At 32.8% G+C, this 15,501-nt stretch overlaps 1 protein-coding gene across 15 annotated transcripts in view; it reads right to left on the minus strand.

Annotated features, from left to right (window-relative positions):
* Positions 1-4: 4 nt before the first annotated feature.
* LOC124957811 (host cell factor 2-like) overlaps positions 5-15,501 on the minus strand; it is a 38,630-nt gene continuing 23,133 nt past the window's right edge. For 13 of the 15 annotated variants that reach the window (XM_047515288.1, XM_047515230.1, XM_047515202.1 and 10 more), the window contains 6 exons: positions 14,388-14,545; positions 6,114-6,270; positions 5,737-6,033; positions 5,340-5,650; positions 4,821-5,167; positions 6-4,750 (listed from right to left, as the gene is read on the minus strand). In XM_047515288.1, coding sequence (XP_047371244.1) covers positions 3,967-4,750; positions 4,821-5,167; positions 5,340-5,650; positions 5,737-6,033; positions 6,114-6,270; positions 14,388-14,545 — 2,054 coding nt within the window. In that variant the 3' untranslated portion in view covers positions 6-3,966. Of the gene's footprint in view, positions 4,751-4,820; positions 5,168-5,339; positions 5,651-5,736; positions 6,034-6,113; positions 6,271-7,235; positions 7,831-14,387; positions 14,546-15,501 lie in introns of those variants that run through there. The other 2 variants (XM_047515296.1, XM_047515178.1) reach the window with 2 other exon arrangements.

Below are 15,501 nucleotides of genomic sequence, written 5' to 3' on the forward strand. Positions count from 1 at the left end.
ATATATATATATATATATATATATATATATACACTATATTTCTAATTGTAATAATATTATATACTGTTAAGAACCATTACATTAATTACAATGTAAGTAAATAAAACGTACCATTAGTGATTATTCTTTGAAGGCTAAATGCTGGGTTTAAATACTTCGACAAATTTGCGCATTTATCTTTGCACAGACTTTATATCGGAAAGGCTAGTGAACACAATGTTACAACTTTGAATATGTTTTCGTACATTACATGAATACAATTATGTTTATTCTAAATAAGAGAAAAAAGTGTAGCATGATAACTAAATGGAGGATATCATTGATTCATATTTGTGAAATCATATATATATATATATATATATATATATATATATATATATATATATTACATATATATAATATTAAATGTAAAAGTAATTAAGGTCGTCACTATGGCTTCATTAATGGAAAAATATTGTCTTTCGTGGTATGAAATTTCGTGAGAACGAGATACATTTTTTCTTGTCGATATATGTTATTCTTTTTTTACTTTTTGCGAATGATAAGCTAGAAGACAATGTGGCAAGACTGTCATTGGTATTTGTTTTATGACCAGAAAAATATTGAATGCATATATTTGCACGAAGAATATATGTAGGCACTCAAATCAGCTACACTGTTTTGGGAACCAACTGACATTTTTTTAACTTCATATGAATATTGTTTATATGATAAATATAAATAGATATATTTTGTAAATAACTATCATTGGTGACGGTAATAATTGACTACTGGATTATTCGTTTTTTTAATGCACATTATATTATGAAAAGAAAAAATCTATTTAATGAATTAAGTAAAACTTTTAGAAGACCATATCTCACTATACAATTAGATCATAAATTAAATTGTAAAAACGAATTTTGGTAAATGTTACTTTTCCAAAATTGAATTTTTTTCTATAAACTCTTTGAACATGACAAATGTGTTTTTCATCATTGAACACATCTTTCAATATATTCGTATGTATTCTAAACATTAGTTTCATTATAGAGGCTGTTTTAATGTTCTTCTCTCGATATGTATAATTATATTGAACATAATTCTTGAAAAAGATACAATACTTGTTATTATAATTTTGTTAATAACACTTTGTGTTTACGAATGATTTATATACTCTTGTTTTGAAAAATATTTATGTATTCAAGCCTCAAATGTGATTTCTTCAACTAGTTTCAGTAATATTATTGATAATACTTCTTACACAATAATATTTCAATTATGTAAATTATTATTATAATATTATAATATTTTCAAAAGCAAATATGTGTATTCAACGCAATAATAAGTTAATCCAGTCATAAGGATCGTTAACTACACACAATGATTGGGAAAATTGAAGGAAGGGAAAGGGTCATGGGCGCAGTATGAAACATTTATCTTTAGTTTTGTACACTGAGACTTCAAATTGACTAGCTCTACGAATGGAAAACATTGATTTTCGGGGGTCTTGTGGCCTGCAGCTGGATAATGGAGAACCCTTCTTTCTAATAATAATCTTTTTAATATGCTACCTAATTGGAAAAGTAAATCAATCTTTATAATAAAGCATTGATAGGCTTGATATACAATTATTTAAAATTGTATAATTTATGAATGTAATATTGCACGGATTCTGGTATCTATAGATTCTTATCGATTTCTAATTTAAAGATTTTCTTATTCTACTTATTACTTATACAAATAAATTATTTGTCCTATCTACTAAAAATAAATATAATTATTGAGGTATATGAGGAAAGAAAGAAATAATATCACTATCTACGATTAATAACATAAGAGAGTTCAACAATATCCAGCCAATAACGAGTCACGTTGACCTTCAGCTACTTATGGATGGATTACATGTGTTGGGCCTTCTTGGGCATAAAAATTCTATACGAGCAAGAAATTTTCCATCGTATCTCACCATTTCTACTTACATTATGCTTATCGGAATTAATTTTCTACGATTGTAAATACAACCACAGTGGATACTTCTGTTATTTTATTTCTTAATGTAAAATAAAAATATTGAGATTATTTTTCAAGCGCTATTATCATTCTAGCATTTATACGATAAAAAGAAAATGATTATAGAAAGAGAACTGTACAAATCGTTTTTCAATTAATTATCCACTGTGAAGACAACCGAAAATCGATTGCGATTAATACTTAAGATCGTCGATCCTATCTTAAGCTTATAATCTGATATTAAACCTAATATTATAGTCTACGCACATTGAGTTCACATTCCATAGTACTTAAACGCAGATCAGGCGAGCCAATTTGAAATAATTTTTAATTATGTATTATTTTCTTTCGTGTGTACGCGCTTATCGAATTATTAGTGTGATCGATCTTAACGATGTTGAAATAAACATACGGAATATAATTACGTGATCGATATTTAATATAATTATAGATATTAGACTACGTTGTGATAAAATTGTATCGTGGAATTGTTATAAGAAATCTAATGCGAATCGTTAGTAAAATTTTGATAAGATTATAAGTACCCGTATGTTTTTTTACAAAGTTAAAATTCGCGCGAATATATCTATTCAATATGTTCATATTGCGCTGGTTTGATCTGCGTTTCAATTTTCAACATTGATCGTGATCGTTTAATACAAATTTACGTTGAAAACATTCTCTCGCTATATCGAACGGTTCAATATGAACTTTGAGTCAATAAGTATAATATTCGCGATTAATCTTATTACGTATGATTCTAATGTAAAAATTAAAGTACTTGACGATTCTGAAATAAAAAAGAATATTTCGTTATAGGAATATCTTTCAAAAATTGTCTCTATGGATACCGCATGTTTATTTCGTCAAGCAAATCAATACACTATGGATATGTTACCGAGCATTATAGAAATCGATGAGTTAATTTAAAAGTATAAAATTTTAGCGTGGATAATAATCAATGAAAATAAAAAGAAACATAATGTAATTTCAATTCTCTACACTAAGTTAAATGCATACATGGTACGTGTGGTTCGTTTATCTATCTATTGGTAAGAGACAAATACAAAAGTCAATTTAGTCGTCGTTATGCTATGCATTTTTTTGTTTTATTTTTTTTTATCTAGAATTCGTATCACGAAAGAACAACAAGCATCGAAAAACAGACATCTTAAATTTTCTGTCGATCAATTTCTTTTGAATGATTTTGAGCATGACACAAAAATACTGTAGTTAAAAACTGCGATAAATCGTTATGATCGATATCGATTATCGCGTTTTTTTTATTTAAACGCTCCAATCACATTTTTTGATCGTACGTTTTGTATTAAATTATTATATATCCATTAAACGTACGTCCAAAAATAATTCTGCAAAGTTTACATTTCCTCGTTAAGGAAAATCGTCTCGAGCACTATCAAAATGATATTGGAGAAAAAGGTTTAAAAAAATTCGACAAGCTCGAATATTTTGTTCTTTTCAATATCGATATAACAGCACGTTATAAAAGACTGTAGGCGTGACGTGATTTTTTTTTTTTTTTTAAATAAATACTACATTACGTTTCATTGTAAAAATCTTTGAATTCAATATTCTCTTTCCTGCTAACTAGAAAAATGTTTGTGTAATGCGAAAATTACAAGGACAATGCAAAATTTTTCACATGTAATATATCCATAGAATTATATTAATAAATTATTATATAATTATATTATTAATAATAATAAATAAGTTAATAAGTTAATACGTTAAAGAGAGCCAATCGATGAACGTTTGATAACATATATACTTCAAAGATGTACAAATGGAAAAAAAAAGAAGATTTTTCATTGAGGGTGACAGAAATGATTTCGAAGAAAATGATGAAGAAAAAAAGCAAGTTAAAGTAAGAGAAACGATTATTGTAAAAAGTTGAGAACGCAGAGCTGTCATCGGATCGATAATCGAATTGATCATCGGATCCCCGAGGTATTTCTAAAAAATGTGCGGCGCTAGCTGCAATTTCCAGAGAGAGACAGGTCTAGCAAAGACGGTGACCTGACCCTTTTCTTTACCACCGACTAAGAAGACATATAAAGGCGCAGGTCCGTACGAAGGTGTTCCCGAGTCGTTTCCATCATTAGCTGCGACCTTAGCCCTTTGCCTTTCGGCCCTGGAGGCACTAACAGCTCGTCTCGAGGGTGATCCCAAAGGCAAACTTTTAGGCGGTGCTCTGGGAATCCTTCTGATTTCTTGAAGTTCAAGAAGTTCAGCGAAAGTTTGCGAGGCTGACCTGCCAGGTTCATCCTCCAACACGCTATCAGGTGGACTGTTCAACATCTTCGCATATTTTCCGTCTTGTTGTTGTTGTTGTTGCTGTTGTTGTTGTTGTTGATGATGATGATGATGATGATGATGATGATGATGTTGCTGATAATGACTCCTGCTCTCGTCCAAGCCCAAATAATTCGGATTGCAAAAACCAAATTGGCCTTCACGTATTGTCGTTGAACTGACGATAGCACGTAACTGTTTAGATTTTCTATTTGAAGGCCAATCATCTTCAGCCAAAGGATCACCTGGACTCCTTGTTTCAATACTCGCGTAATCCGACGTTGATTCCTCGCCTTCTTCCAGGTCAGCGAATCTGACTGATGCTGAAGTTGGTATTTTAGACGTGGTCGGTGTCTTTGGAGTTTGAAGGGCTGCTTCGTAAAGATGAGAACTGTAGCTTTCACCTCTGGTTGGTTGACAAGCGTGATGTGTGGAAGAAAAATCTCTGTGGGATTACATCGATCGATTTTATTATTAATTATCTATAACATATTGTCGCAGAAAACTGTACGAACCTCCTTTCTTCCTGAACTTCGATCAGTCTCGAGGTAGGTGGTTCTTTTTTCTCCTCGCTATCGCTCAACTCGTCTGGATCAACGAAAACTAATCTAGCTGCCTCAACAGGTGTTAGCACTGGCGTTGGTAACGTTAAAGCTCGAAAATTTGGCACCGAAATAGGATCTCTGGTCATGCCACTGCCAGTATTATTATTACTATTGCTAGTTTCGGTTGCTTTTGTCGTCGTTTCCGGCGGCTTTTGTCTTCTACGAGCTAAGGTATTGGCACTTCGAGACTTTACCATCCCCATCGAAGGTTCTACGGCTTCTACGTCCACTTGCTGAAACGGATAATACGTGTTCGCCTGCGTACAGGCTCAGTTCACTCATTTAGCCTACGTTCTTGTGTTGCAACACATATTAATGCACATTTACTGCTCGATGTACTTGCTCGATACAAAGTAAACAATTATATATACATTATACATATGTAACAAGTGATTTAAATAACAAAATAAAAATAATCAAAAAGATTACCTCTTGAGGACTTTCTTCATTATCGTCCTGTCCACTGAGTACAGAATAACTACACTTGGTTGGATGACTCAACCTTGACAGATTGATCTGCGACAATTTCGAGATTTCTTTAAGAAAACTAGGCCTCGTAGGTGCTTCATTCGGTGATATTCTATTACTACACAATCTCGTCCTTTGATTTTTTAATCTTGGCTTAGGATTATCGCTACTGGTACCACGAATCAACAGCTCGGATACTGCCAGGGCAACACTCTCTGCTCTGGGTTGAGGTTTCGGTCCTGGTACAGATAGTTTCTCCCAAGTTTCCGTACCTGTAATAATGATCGAGAAGTTTGCATATATTCAGACTGCATATATACATATATATGTATCTATCTAAATTATTTCACGTCTTTACCGAAATGAAACCTCCATAATTCATTGGTAGCGAGACCACCGCTCTCTCCACCAAAGATCAACATGCAACTTGGGAGTCTGCAAGCAGCATGACCATGAAGTGGACCTGGTCCAGGTTTATTCTTCAGCATGAACCAGGAAGCGGTATTAACGTCCCATCGCCAGCAATCGCTTCTCTCTTGTAAATCCGTCATACCACCGTAAATATACATAGTATCTCCATGTAAAACGGCTGAGTGTTTGTGTCTCGCAGCTGGACCACTTTCGCTAGATGATAATAGATGCCACGATTCTGTTTCTATAAATTTGAAAAGAAATTAATATTACTTTATTTTATATACTTTAATTTTCTATACATAGTTTGTAAAAAAGCCTCACCGAAATGGAAAGCCCATAATTCAGGAGAGCTACCACGTAAATCTTGATAACCTCCATAGATGAGCATTTGACCTCGATGGACCAAGGCCGTATGACCTCTTCGACCTCTAGGAACCGCGCAACCTCGTTGAGCTCTGACCTTCCTCCACGTATTCGTCTGAAAATTAATAAACGAATTGCAATTGAGAAAATCATACGATTATTTTAACATAAAAATAATGTTTTTCAATTATTTAAAAAGTGAAATCGAAAATTAAACGTCAAAACGATAAATTTGGTAAAAATACAAATAAAAATATAAAAATGAAGAAATTTTCTGACGAGCTATTAAAACTAATAAAAAGTATTTCCATCGAATGTCCTTGACCTATGTATAATAGAAATCTTTTGAAAGTATAGAGATCAAAATTGTCAGAATTAACAGAGCGAAACATCTATGCTTTTTATTATCGGAATTTTTGTAGAAATTCGTTTATTAAAAATCGAGGATGTGTAATTTTTTTCCCTACTCTCTTTACGTAAACCGGTAGGGAACTCTTCAAATGCCCTCGGATTATGAAAGTGGAATGAATGAAGCTCCGCTGTCTGAATTGCGTCTGGGCTTATTTTTGTAATACTGTGCGAGCTACTTTAGAAGAGAGTTGTACAATACTATACGTAATTATTGACATTTTTTCTGTCCCTACTCGTATATGGAAAAAATCCTGCGAACTATAAAACAGTATTTTTTCATAACTTGTCATACCAATTGTTCTGTTTTCAAAAAGAAATTTAGCGAATATTTTTTGACAAAAGGATTATTATTTTTATTATGATAAATACAAAAGAACGTCCATAATACCATTGTTCACGATTTTTCTTTTTTTATTTCGCGTATCATCCTCTCTCTTTTTTAAAGAAATACACGTAAGACATCATTACAGCTCGTTACGAAAAGCTTTACACTATGCATGTAAAACATAAATTGTGAAAGGAAGGATACATGGTCTTTTCAGAGTCACCATTAAATTTTTACCCGTATATTTACGCATACACACACACACACACACACATATATATATATATATATATATATATATATACATTCGAATTTAAGAAACATTCGTTAAAGAGCATAGGCACCAAAGAATGTCGAGAATAGTTTCCATAGAAACGACACGGAGCTTCCATGAATATGTAAGCTCGTTCGTGGTCACGATGCGAAAACAAGTTAGTCTTTTGCATTTTATTTCACAAGAAGAATGCGAATGAAGGAATTCGCGCAAGGTCCACAAGGTCTCTGCCACTAGAAGTTTTATTGTATACATATGTACGTCATTAAAAGAAAGAAAAAAAAAAAAGAAAAGAAAAGAAAAGAAAGAAATAAATAAAGAAATCGTCACTCAAAGAAATTTATGAATTTTTATCTTAAAACGTTATTATTCATTTTTTTTTTTTTTTTATTCACTATTCCCTGAGTAAGTAGGACATGCATTATGCTCCATTTTCTACAGAGAGAAAAAAAAGAAGCCTTCCTTTTACTTGGTCTAAATTTAGATAGATATACATATGCATCCATGTACATTAAAACCAATAGACGAGAGAAGACGTTGTAAAATTCTTGGCCGTTCATTCTCCTAGAAAATTCGGGCATGCGTGGTAAACTTGTGTTCTTCAAGCGCATCAACAATTCTATTTCTCGGCGAACGAAGGAAACCAGACTTTGGAATAAACGACCGTAGCCGTACTAAATAGAGCGTAGAAATCGTTAATGTATGTACAATACTTTTCTCTAAGCTATTTGCGTATCACAAACGCGTCAAAGAACACCTTTAAACAGTTGACGACGAGAATAAAAATCGTAAAATTATTTGTAGTTTCTCTTCTCTTTTTTTTTTATCTTCTTTTCAAAGACAAGAAATTTCGATAAAATTATAAGATCGAGATGATCCTAACAAGATTTAAAACCTGAGAAGAAAGTACTATTCCCTGGAAAAGTTGTTCTTTACTACTCAAAAGAAGATAAAATGATTTGATTAGAGGAGAGAGAAAGAGAGAAAGGAAGGGAGAGAGAAAGGAAGAGAGAGAGAGAGAAAGGAAAAGAGAGAGAGAGAGAGAGAGAGAGAGAGAGAGAGAGAGGAATAGCGGTAGGAAGTTTGAATAAAGTTGACAAAGATATCGTGAGCTTTTTCATTTAAATCGAATATTTCAAGAACGATATGGAAAATTCTTTTTTCTTATATTTTGATCTCCTTAACTCGAGGATGTTTTTTGATTTCTAGGAATACCTTGTAAAATGACGATTGCCTTTAGGGATTTTACTCTATCTCTCCTTACTTTATGTTCATCCCCTCTCTTACTTCCGCTCTTTTGGAAGAAAACGGATGTAGGTAGTTCTTTTGATGTCTAGTGGCAATCACGGGTCTTTTAACCCCAGTCAGTCGGTATGGACCAGCGTAGCAAGAACGAGGAAGTACGTTGAAACGGTTATGCGTGTGTTGAAGAGAGAAGGAGAGAGAGAGAGAGAGAGAGAGAGAGAGAGAGAGAGAGAAAGGACGGAAAGATGAGGAGAGGAAAGGGAACCATAAGGGAGGAGGGTACATAGGCTGTGTAGTATATACTAGGGGGTGCTGAAAGTAATTACGTAACTCAAAGTACGTGCCTAAAGTTGATAGGTCGGTATAGCCACTTTCCTCGTGTTCTCGAGCATCCAGAGTCGATAACGAAAACGATTAAGAAATTGAGCATCTGTAAATTTGATGTTAAATAATTTTTTTAATAATTTTCTACCATCTTTTATATTCGTTCCTTGTAATCTCCATAATATATCTTGATTTTTTCTCGTTAAACACATAATGTGTATATAAATAAAATTTGGTTAATGTTATACTCGAAGGCGACAGAGCGGATAAATCATATGTATGTACGTTCTACTGTTAAGAATATACATATGTATATATCGTTTCTCTGATCCATTGCAAACGACAGTACGTTTTAACGCAGGGCAAAGAGAAAGTGAAAAAAGGGAATGACTCGTGGGTACAAAAAGACCCCTCTTGGTTTAGCCGATTGGGTTTGTCTGGCACGTTCGTAATACGTATTTCAATAATACAACGAGAAAGAGGAGCCGTGAAAGAAATATTTCCGTCCCTGACTATGTTTCAATAATTAAAAGCACGAGTCGTAGATTACCATAGCAACTTGGATAATACGAAATATATAGTATATTTAGAAGAGAAGATAAAGCATATATATTTAAAAAGAAAATCATCAGATTTATTATCATGAGAAATTTGTTAAACAAGATAAAAACTTTACAAATGCGAGATGTTCAGATGTTCTTAAAATTTTTATCTATCTGATCCAAGGCGGTTTTTATGATCCAAGGCGGTTTTTATGATCCAAGGCGGTTTTTATGTTCCAAAGCGGATATCACGTTAAAACCAATAGGAGACAAGCTATACATTTCTTATGAAACGTGTGCATCATACGACTGCATGCACACGAGTTAGCTCGATGCTTATCCATTCGATGTAATGTGCTCTTGCCGGTCTTGTTCACTGTACGAGGCTTTAATACGACAGTGTAGATTTTCTTGTAAATAATAAAGAGTAAATAATATCTCAAAAATATGTTAAAGCATATATCGTCAAAAAAAAAAAAAAATTGACACGAAACAGATAATATAAATATTGTGTTTTACGTGCTGACAAGGACGTTTCTTTCTCTGTGCTCTGCATTTTTAATGACGATGCCTTTTGTCTTTCTCAATGAGCTTTCTTAATCAATAGCAACACCGATATATAAAAAAAGCGGCTGGCCGGGCGAAGAAAAATGGAGTATAGTGATGAAACAAAAGAGCGGAGTCTGTGAACGCATCGAGTGAAAAGAGATAACTGTGTGGTCGTTCGTTGACGAGGGAAAAGTGCCACTAGCTCATTTATCCCCGCCCTATCTTGTGTACCCTCGTGAAACCCACCCCTAGAATATAGCGTCTCCAATTCCTTTCATACAACACGCGAACGATCTAATATATTCGCCAGGAATATTCGCGAGAAAGAACCATGGAATATTTCCATTTGCAAGATACTTCAATTCTTGTCTGTGTGTGTGTTTGTAAAACGTTTTGAAGATGTTTTAGAAAAAATGCAATCTTATGTTACTTTATACAGAATAAGTTTAAGATCAAGCATATATATATATAAGTCAAGTAGTTAACTAATCAATGTGTATATGGTCATGTGTATGTTGCGTAAGAATTATTTTTATTTCTTTTTTTCATCCATCGATACGTATGTGATTAGTTAACGCGTATGCTTCATAAAAAGTAGTTCTATTTTATTAAAAAATTTTTATATTATTTACTTTTTTTCATCATTTGCTAAATACTTAATTCATCTAAAAATAAGACCAGGGAGAATTTCTCTTTTATTTATGATTATTCTGCAAGAACCACAACGAACTAAACTTTGTAAATAAAACGTATATAGGGTTCTCTGAGGCTTATCAATTTTTAATTACTTCTTACAATCTCAACTCTCAAAGGTACGAAACGGAAGAAAGAGCTGTTGATACCAGCTGTTGCCAAAAATTACCCACGGTTCAAATCGCACTTCACGAATCAGAAATGCTGAGGGAAAGACGAGAAGGTATTAAATATTGGATGAAATTATAACCGCATCTCGTAAGTGGGATCACTCTTCCCATCCAAGAAATCAATTGATATTACTTATCTCATGGCAAACTTGTTTTTATTGCCGTTGATAGTACTTCATGATTAATTTTGATCCATAGAACTATATATGTGTCGTTTATTTTGAAAGTTACTTGTTTTTAAATAGAGATATTTAACGTTTGAATCAATTTAAAAACATTTATCACCGATAACATGGTATAATATTTTTCTATTTAGAAAAATTATAATTTCCTAATCAAATTAATTTAATAAACATTATTTAAAGAATTGGATGTTTTTGGTAGATAAAAATGGAGATATGAAAAAAATCTTGAACGGTGTTTTTGAATGAAATCGTATCTATAGTCGAATTTATGTATATATGTTAGTACTTTACATATATAATGAAAAATCAAATTGATTTAAGGTACGGTTTACGATCGTTCGTATCTAAATTATAATAGTATTTAACCAGTAATAAAAAGAGTAATCAAAGAATCCGATTACCTCGCATTGAATCACGTTCATTCTAGACATGATTGAAAGCTATTAGTCGGATCGATACGCTCTTCGGTTTCATGTAAATCAAACTAACCAATAATAAGTTTAATGAAGAATAAAAAAAGGTGCTCTCGTCCGTTATCTTTCATAAGTTTTTCAAACTTTCTTAGAAAATTTGTGGCTTTTCGCGACAACTTGAACGACGTGTCGAGCTTTTTAAAGGCAGAAAATGTCACTACCATCTGACATCTCTGTTCGTTTGTATACTACGTCAACGCCCGTCAGGACTACTCATTTGAACCTGACGTTACTCTCCTTGGGGTGATCGATTACTCATAATATATCGATGTGTTTTCTATTCACTAGGAATTCTGCAACGTTAAAAGAAGGATTTAGAAATGATGCTAAGCCAGACTATGTTGGTCCTGACAGTGACAAATAACTTCTCTTCTTGATAGGGACGCTTCGAGATGCTGCATGTTATTACTTCCTGTTTATAAAAAGGTCTCATTATGAAAGTAGTCTGCGAAAAGTTAAAACCCATCTAAGTGACAATGTATCTCAATGATTAACCCAGTCGATGATGATCATTTTGATAGTCTCCTCTTCATCATGCTATCTTTCATTTGAAATGCTTCTATCAATAATGACGATAATATTCCCTCACCGATATGCGCACATAATTCAACCACTTCAACGTAGATCTCAAATATGCAAAGAATGTGGATATTTGCATATCGGCCTTTAAGTTATGCGGACTATTACGTAATACATTAGAAAACGTCAACAATGTGACATTGGGAAAAATGCTAGACGTTTTCCCGAATATTTTCTCTATCTATGTTATATAAATCCCTAAATATCTCATAAATATCCTAAGGATACTTAACAGTCATTGTTATATTTTCACTGAAATATTCTTGACACTTGCTTGACATCACAATATATCTGTCAAGTATTTTCAAATATAATAATTATTAGAAAGCCGATCGTACTCGTGTTATTTTATTTTTCAATCCCATCATAAGAACAAAAGCTTTGGTTTTACACCGTCTCTCTTTCTCTCTCTCTTTTTTCTTTCATTCTCCCTTCTTCTCTCTATTTTTTCCATTTCCCTTGATAACAACGATTCGCACGGTTGAGTCTCGTATATATACACCAGCAGAGAAAACTCTTCTTTAACGATCCTTGCTCGTTGCGAAAAAGAGGAGGAAAGAGGAACGAGGGTTGTTCGATGAACGAATGAACGAACGAAAAGAGGGATGATGATGATGCACGAAAAAATACAGGAGAAGAGGAGAAAAGGGGGAAGTGTCGCGCACCCTTGAGAAACCGCTAAATCAATAGGAACGTCATTGAGTACAACGAGTTTTACACGAAAGCGAACCACCCCAAAAGCATATTTCTCTTTTCAAGGGACTAGACGTGAATCCGACTGCGATGGAAACAACAAAAAGAGAGATAGAGAGAGAGAGAGAGAGAAAGAAAGAGAGAAAGAGAGGGAGAGAGAGAGAGAGAGACAGGGAGACAGGGTGAACGAAGACGCACTATCAAGACCTCCATATTGGGCCAACGATGGTTTGGTTCGACTTTCCTAGTATACACATAGTTTCTGACAGATAGAACGTTCTGTTCGCTCCCTTCGTGCGAGTGTCAAGGACTCCGTAGGGAGAACAATAAGAACGTGAAACGGGCAACGAGAATTCGTATCGTGTCTCTTAAGAACTTTACTAAGCGATTAGATTTATCCGATTATACGATGTTCGTTATCAATCTGTTACGTGTATATAATCTCTATATATCTCAAAATAATTTTTTACATGATTACAAATTATTTTTTAAGTTATAAATTCTTTTTTCTTTATTATTGACGACTGTATATTTCATAATAATTTGAAATATATATTATTAATATAATATATATTATAATTATTATTTTATAATAATTACTTGATTATCATATTATTTTTTTCATTATAATATTTTCTTTTTCTATTGAAAATTATGTATTTCATAATAATTTTTTACTTGATTATTATATTATTTTATGGATTTTATTATATTTTATTTATATCATATTTTTAGTTGTAGCTATATGATAAATTATTATTTTATTTGATTGATAAAGAAAAAAAAAGATTAACAAAGTTAACAAAAAAAGATTAACAAAGTTTAAAGATGCTATATCGACGAGAAAAATGTATCGAGGCGTGATATTATCAATCAATTCTAGCATGGTTACTCAATATTACCCTTCGTCTCGTTTACCGGATCAAGGGTACTGGATCCCTCCCTCGGATAGTTGAAATTGTCGAGAGAGCTTCCTCCAGGCTACTGTAGACTCGTTAAATCGGATCGTACGAAACCTTCACGACTAAATCTTAGTAACGATTTCGATACAAGCAGACTCGACTATCAAATGCAATTTCGTATTTAATTTAACGAGATTAGTTATTTGATCATCGATGATTCAAATTCACGGTTAAAAGTATGATAAAGCATAGTTTTTTAAACTTTTAATATGAAAGGTTTCGGAATTTTGTCTAACTTAATTGGAATTATAAAAACTTTCTTAATAGCTCTTAATCGTTATTATGTAATTAAATTTCTGAAGTTTAAAGAAGTTTGGAATATATCTCAATAATCGTAATTTAAAGAGAATCTAGAGTAAGAAAAATCTTTTTTCTTAGTAATACAATTTAAATTATTTATCAGAAAATTATATAAATACTTTTCAAGAATATCACACACTATAAAGAGGAAAATTATCTTGAATTCTCTTAAAAAGTTCATTAGTAAAAAGAAAGAGAAACATTAAATAAATAAAATTTTGTGGCACACAAACCGCAATGCGTCTTTTAACTACGCAAAATTAAATTCATCTAAACACATATATAGATATATTCTAAATTGTTTCAAATTCTTCGAAGATTTTTTTGTTTGATCCTGTAATTGCATTCGGAAAAAATGACATTTTTCGTTTCGTTTACACAGAAAATTTTTTAATTTAATTGAAAAAAATTTGTTTATCGTAACATTGAATTTATGATACATTTTTCTTGAAAGTTTGATGTGGTCAAATATGAGCACATCAAACTATGCCGTGGATTACGTTTTACCTTGACATTGTAAACCCAAAGTGGTGTTTCCGTGCCCGCGGAAAAGCCTAGTTCTCCACCGAATACGTAAAGGCAGTCCTTGTATGCTACCGCACTGTGTTCTTGAAGAGCCGGCGGCCTTTCTCCCCCAGGATGTAATTCTTCCCACTTGCTTTCAGCTGCAAAATAAAATAAGTAAAACGAAAAATTAATTCGTTTGTTTTAACCGTTCCTTCCAACATTTTATATTTACACGTTTTGAAGTCAAAATTATATTATTGTAACTATGTAAAAAATATGTATAATATAAATAGAAAAAAAGAAAAAAAGAAAAATAAGTCAATATTTAATATTTAAAAAGTTACTATGCAAAAAGATGAACGGAAGGAATGCGAGTTGAATAATTGGTCAGAATAGAAAGAAACGCCTCCTCTCACACGTGTTTTCGAGCCTATCGTGCTATTTGCGGAGACGGTCACGCATATTAATTAGATCGAGTGACAATAGTGACGTATACAATGAATAAGATGTATCGAGAACGAATGAGATAGAGCGAGCAATGAATTGAACATTAAACCATTGGCGTAGTCCCAGATCATTGACACAATGAAACAATATTCTTTCTTCTCTTTGCTTTCAGTATAAACTCTAAAAACGAGAATTCTATTACTATGTCAGAGAGTATTGTAAGAGCCGAATAATAGGGATTACGGAAGTGTCAAAGGTGCGGATAGGATGGACGTCCAGAATATTCACTTTGCCCTTGTGCCATCCCGTGAGACTTCTTTCCAGCTCTGTAAAGTACATATTTATTTTGTGACAAGAACTTTAATTTTTTACTTTCACCGCAAAACATTAAATATCTTTGTATGTATTCCATTGACCTAATTTTTTAGAACAAAGAATACCAAAAGACATTAAAAAAATATTTCTAGGGAGAATGAAAAAGAGAGAGAGAGAGAGAAGAGAGAGAGAGAGAGAGAGAGAGAGAGAAAGAGAGAGAGAGAGAGAGAGAGAGAAGAAAAGCAAATATTTTTGGTGTTTCAAGAAGAATAGAAACAATCTTCTCTTTTTCGAAATCTTTGAAATTCACAACTAAATCCTTTTTCGGTCTTAAATCACATCCTTATCCGCC

This window comes from Vespa velutina, chromosome 1, assembly GCF_912470025.1.
Source record: "Vespa velutina chromosome 1, iVesVel2.1, whole genome shotgun sequence".
NCBI classification, from domain to species: Eukaryota; Metazoa; Arthropoda; class Insecta; order Hymenoptera; family Vespidae; genus Vespa; species Vespa velutina.